Genomic DNA, 3,910 nt, shown 5'->3' on the forward strand with positions numbered 1-3,910 from the left:
GCCAGGGCTGGCCCAACACCTGATATGGATGGAGCACCCACAGGGACACATCTCGAAGAACCATCGTTACCACCCAGGTGAGTAACTTCTTTTCCCAATTTCTTTCCATTAGCTATTTCTGATATTTGTCTTAAACTTTGTTAACTATTCTTCTTCGAGTAATTGCACCAGTCAATTCCACTGTATAGGTATGTGTGTACCCTGGATCTTTTCCCCTTAGCACTACCTATTGGGGCAGCATGAGTGCCATCTGGTGCCTCACATCACTGTATGTAGATATAGACGGCTGCGCCGCACCCAACCACTCTCAATTCCTTTCTACTGTCAGTGGCACTTATTGTTCCAGCAACAGCCTTTCTGTCTTCATATCTTCCCTTCTTTAGTGTAAATAGTAACCATAATGTTTTTTTAGGCTTTTATAAAATATTTGTAAAAAACTTCAAGAATAAATTTAGCATATTTTCTTTCTAGTGTATAGCTATGGATGGCTTTGTTGGGTACCAGGTGCAGTAAAGGACTGATGACTGATTCAAAAACAATCCTTAAATTTCTGGAGAGCTGTACACTGGTGGCAAAAAGAAAGCCATTTCACACACAGCACTCCCGGCAGTTTCAGTCCATCTTGCTGCATTCCCAGGACATGTCCAAAAAGAGGGAAAGGGGTTGCCCTCCTGTGCAGGTACCAGCTCTAGGCAACCTGGATCATCTAAGAAATAAGAATGGCCCCACTGGGTCAGACCAAAGGTCCATCCAGCCCACTATCCTGTCTTCCAACAGTGAATAATGCCAGATGCCCCAGAGGAAGTGAACGGAACAGGTGATCCCTCTCTTGTCATCCATTTCCAGCCTCTGACAAACAGAGGCTAGGGACACTATTCCTGCCCATTTTGGCTAATAGCCATAGATGGACCTAACCTCCATAAATATATCTAGTTCTTTATTGAACCCTGTTAAAGTCATGGTCTTCACAACATCCTCTGGCAAGGAGTTCCACAGGCTTACCATGTGCTGCATGAAGAACTTCCTTTGGTTACTTTTACACCTGCTACCCATTAATTTCATTTGGTGAGCCCTAGATCTTACGTTATGGGAACAAGTAAATTACTTTTCCTTATTCACTTTTTCCATACCTGTCATGATTTTATAGACCTCTATCATACCTCCCCCCCAACTTAGTCTCCTCTTCTAAGCTGAAAAGTCCCAGTCTTTTTAATCTTTCTTCCTATAGCATCTGTTCCAAACTTCACCCCTTCCACTATAGGGAATTGAGTTAAGTTCTAACAGATGTAAAATAATAACAGCAATAACATGTATACGTATTTCATGTTCTGGGCGTAAGAGTACACTGATCCCAGAAGAGAACACAGAGAAGCTGTTAGGTTTGTTATTGACTCAGTTATTTATCCTTCCAAGGTTTTAATTGAGAAGAGTGATACCAATACAAGATGTTTTTCTCCTACTTTGATTTCTACCTGGTAACAGGCGGGACTAGCTTCATTTATTATGCCGCCGACCCCACCCATTTTGGATTTAGGGAATGACCCATTGTCCAAAAAAGGACTGGTAAAGCACCTTTTCCCCATTTGTCATTCTACACTTCTTAAGATGGGGGACAGTTTTTTGTCCTTATGTTTAAAGTTGCATATAGGTCATAGCACTACTTGTTTTTGGGTTTAATTAACCGTTTGTAATAACTTGTCCTTAAATATGTCCGTTTATACTCTGGGCTGGTAATTATCTGGGGGTACCCCTCCTAGCCATCATCTTTCAGGGCTTGCATTAGATGGCCTGCCATAATCTTGCAGGGCATAAAGCCATGTGCTTCCACAGTCACATAGCCATCAGGACATAATTGCAACCTCTTGTTCCAGTCTTTTTGCTAGGGCTTCTATAATTTTCCTTAAGGCTGTTTTAAGTGTCCAAGTGGTCCTCTCAACCATTCCACAGCTCTGGGGATGTCCCACAATGTAAAATTTTTGCCAGATATTAAAGCCTTGGCACAGAGCTTTCATAACCTCTCCTACAAATTGCGGACCTTGATCGGACTGCATGGTGGAAGGTATTCCAAGCAGAGAGACGCTCTGCCCAGCCCCTGAGCTCGATGGTGGCCGCGTGCAGCGGCCCCTTAAAGCTCCCCACCCCCTGCCTTCCTGTGCAGGAAGCTGAGAGAGCGTGCAGGCAGCAGCATTGCCATGCGGCTAGCCTGCACACTCCTCCGCGCCCACACACACCCACCCGCCACGATGGCCGACCACCAAGCGCGCCCAGGGGACCCCCCCAAGGGAAGCCAGGGCTCCCAGCCCAGCAGCCAGTCGGGGAAGCGGCAGCGGGACCCCTCCTGGACAGAGGCCGAGCTTCGGGACCTGCTGGGGCTCTGGAGAGAGGAGGAGGTGCTCCAGGTAATGGGGAGCAAGAGGCGGAATGCGGATGCGTTTGCTCGGCTGGCCGAGGGCCTGGCCACCCGGGGTCACCCTGCCCGCACTCCGGATCATGTCCGGAGTAAAGTGAAGGAGCTGTGGCAGGGTTACGCCCGGGCCGGGGATGCGGCTGGCCGATCTGGGGCGGCCCCCATCACTTGCCCTTTTTACAGGGAGCTCAGGGACATCGTGGGCCCCCGGCACACCACCTCCCCTCCGGCCACACTTGATACCTCGGCTGACAAGCCCCAGCAGGCCCCGGAGTCCGCCCCGGAGACAAGCCCCGCACCCCAGGGGCCCCCCCAGGAGCCCACCCCCGGGGCACCGGAGGAGGAGGAGTCCTCCTCGAGTGATGGGGGGCTGCACATCATCATGGCCTCGAGGAGGTCCAGCCAGGCGTCCGCCCACTGGGTGTCCCCCGACCGTGGGAGTGGACCATCAGGTATGTACCCCCCAGTGCACACCCCTGGGGTTGAGGGGTGGGGGTAATAGATATGACCATGGCCCTCCACATGCCCAGATGACCATGGCCCCAAGGACAGCAGTGGCATGTCCCTCAGAAGAGTGCATCAGCCCCTGCCCCCCCAGCATGACCGTGCCATGCCCCATCCCCGGGGCTGGGGGAAGCGGAAACTCTAGGGTCCCCCAGGGGGAGGGGGTGGGACACCCATCAGCAGCAGCATCTCCTGGGAACGGGGATGGGGAGCCTGCAGCAGAGGGGTGGGGGGACAAGGGCCATGGCTCGGGGCCCACACTAACGGCTGTCTCCACTCTTCTTCCCCCCCTCTTGTGTTCCGCAGCTGCACCATTGGAAGGACCGGAGAGTGCCGGCAAGGAGTCAGTGGTCCCGGACAGCCCACCGCGGCCATCACTCCAGGCCAGCCCCTTGGCAGAGGACCGACCCAGCCCCACGGCAGGGAAGATGGGGGACCCAGCACCACCACCCGATGGCGACGGACACCCAGCTGCTGGCCATCCATCGTCGGCAGCTGGAGGTCGCCGAGCGGCGGCTGCGGGTGGAGGAGCGCCGCCTCCAGCTGCAGGAGCAGGCGCTGGCCTGGTGCCAGGAGGCATGGGGGGCCTTCATGCGGACCTTCGGCCGTATCGCCGACTACCTGGCCCCTCATGCCACGCCGTCCGCCGCTGCGCCTGTCCTGCCTGCTCCACCCACTGCACCACCCACTGCGCCGTCCGCCGTCGCACCGCCACCGAGGGTCCTTCTGCCGAGGGGGACCTGGGACCAGTTGACACCTTCCAGCCATATCTACCGGTCTGCCCGGCCCCCAGCCAGCCCCGGCCAGGGCTGAGGCCGAGGCGTGGGTCGCGGCTGCCCACCCCCAGCGCTGGACATTAGGGGGTGTGGGGCCCAGGACGTGGCCCCCCCCTTGTATATATTCCCCCCAGTTTAATGTAATTTTGTAAATAGTTTTTGTATGAGACCCCTGTTGTTATGCTGATCCTTGCCCCCCCATGTACATAGTTCTCCCCTTCCT

The 3,910-nt window shown here is 54.2% G+C and overlaps 1 protein-coding gene across 1 annotated transcript; it reads left to right on the forward strand.

Annotated features, from left to right (window-relative positions):
• LOC142015095 (uncharacterized) lies at nt 1-3,910 on the forward strand. Its single transcript, XM_074998509.1, has 2 exons — nt 1-2,859; nt 3,218-3,910. The coding sequence occupies exons 1-2, from the start codon at nt 2,193-2,195 to the stop codon at nt 3,769-3,771; spliced, it is 1,221 nt and encodes a 406-aa protein (XP_074854610.1). The 5' UTR covers nt 1-2,192; the 3' UTR covers nt 3,772-3,910.

This window comes from Carettochelys insculpta, chromosome 6 (assembly GCF_033958435.1).
Source record: "Carettochelys insculpta isolate YL-2023 chromosome 6, ASM3395843v1, whole genome shotgun sequence".
NCBI classification, from domain to species: Eukaryota; Metazoa; Chordata; order Testudines; family Carettochelyidae; genus Carettochelys; species Carettochelys insculpta.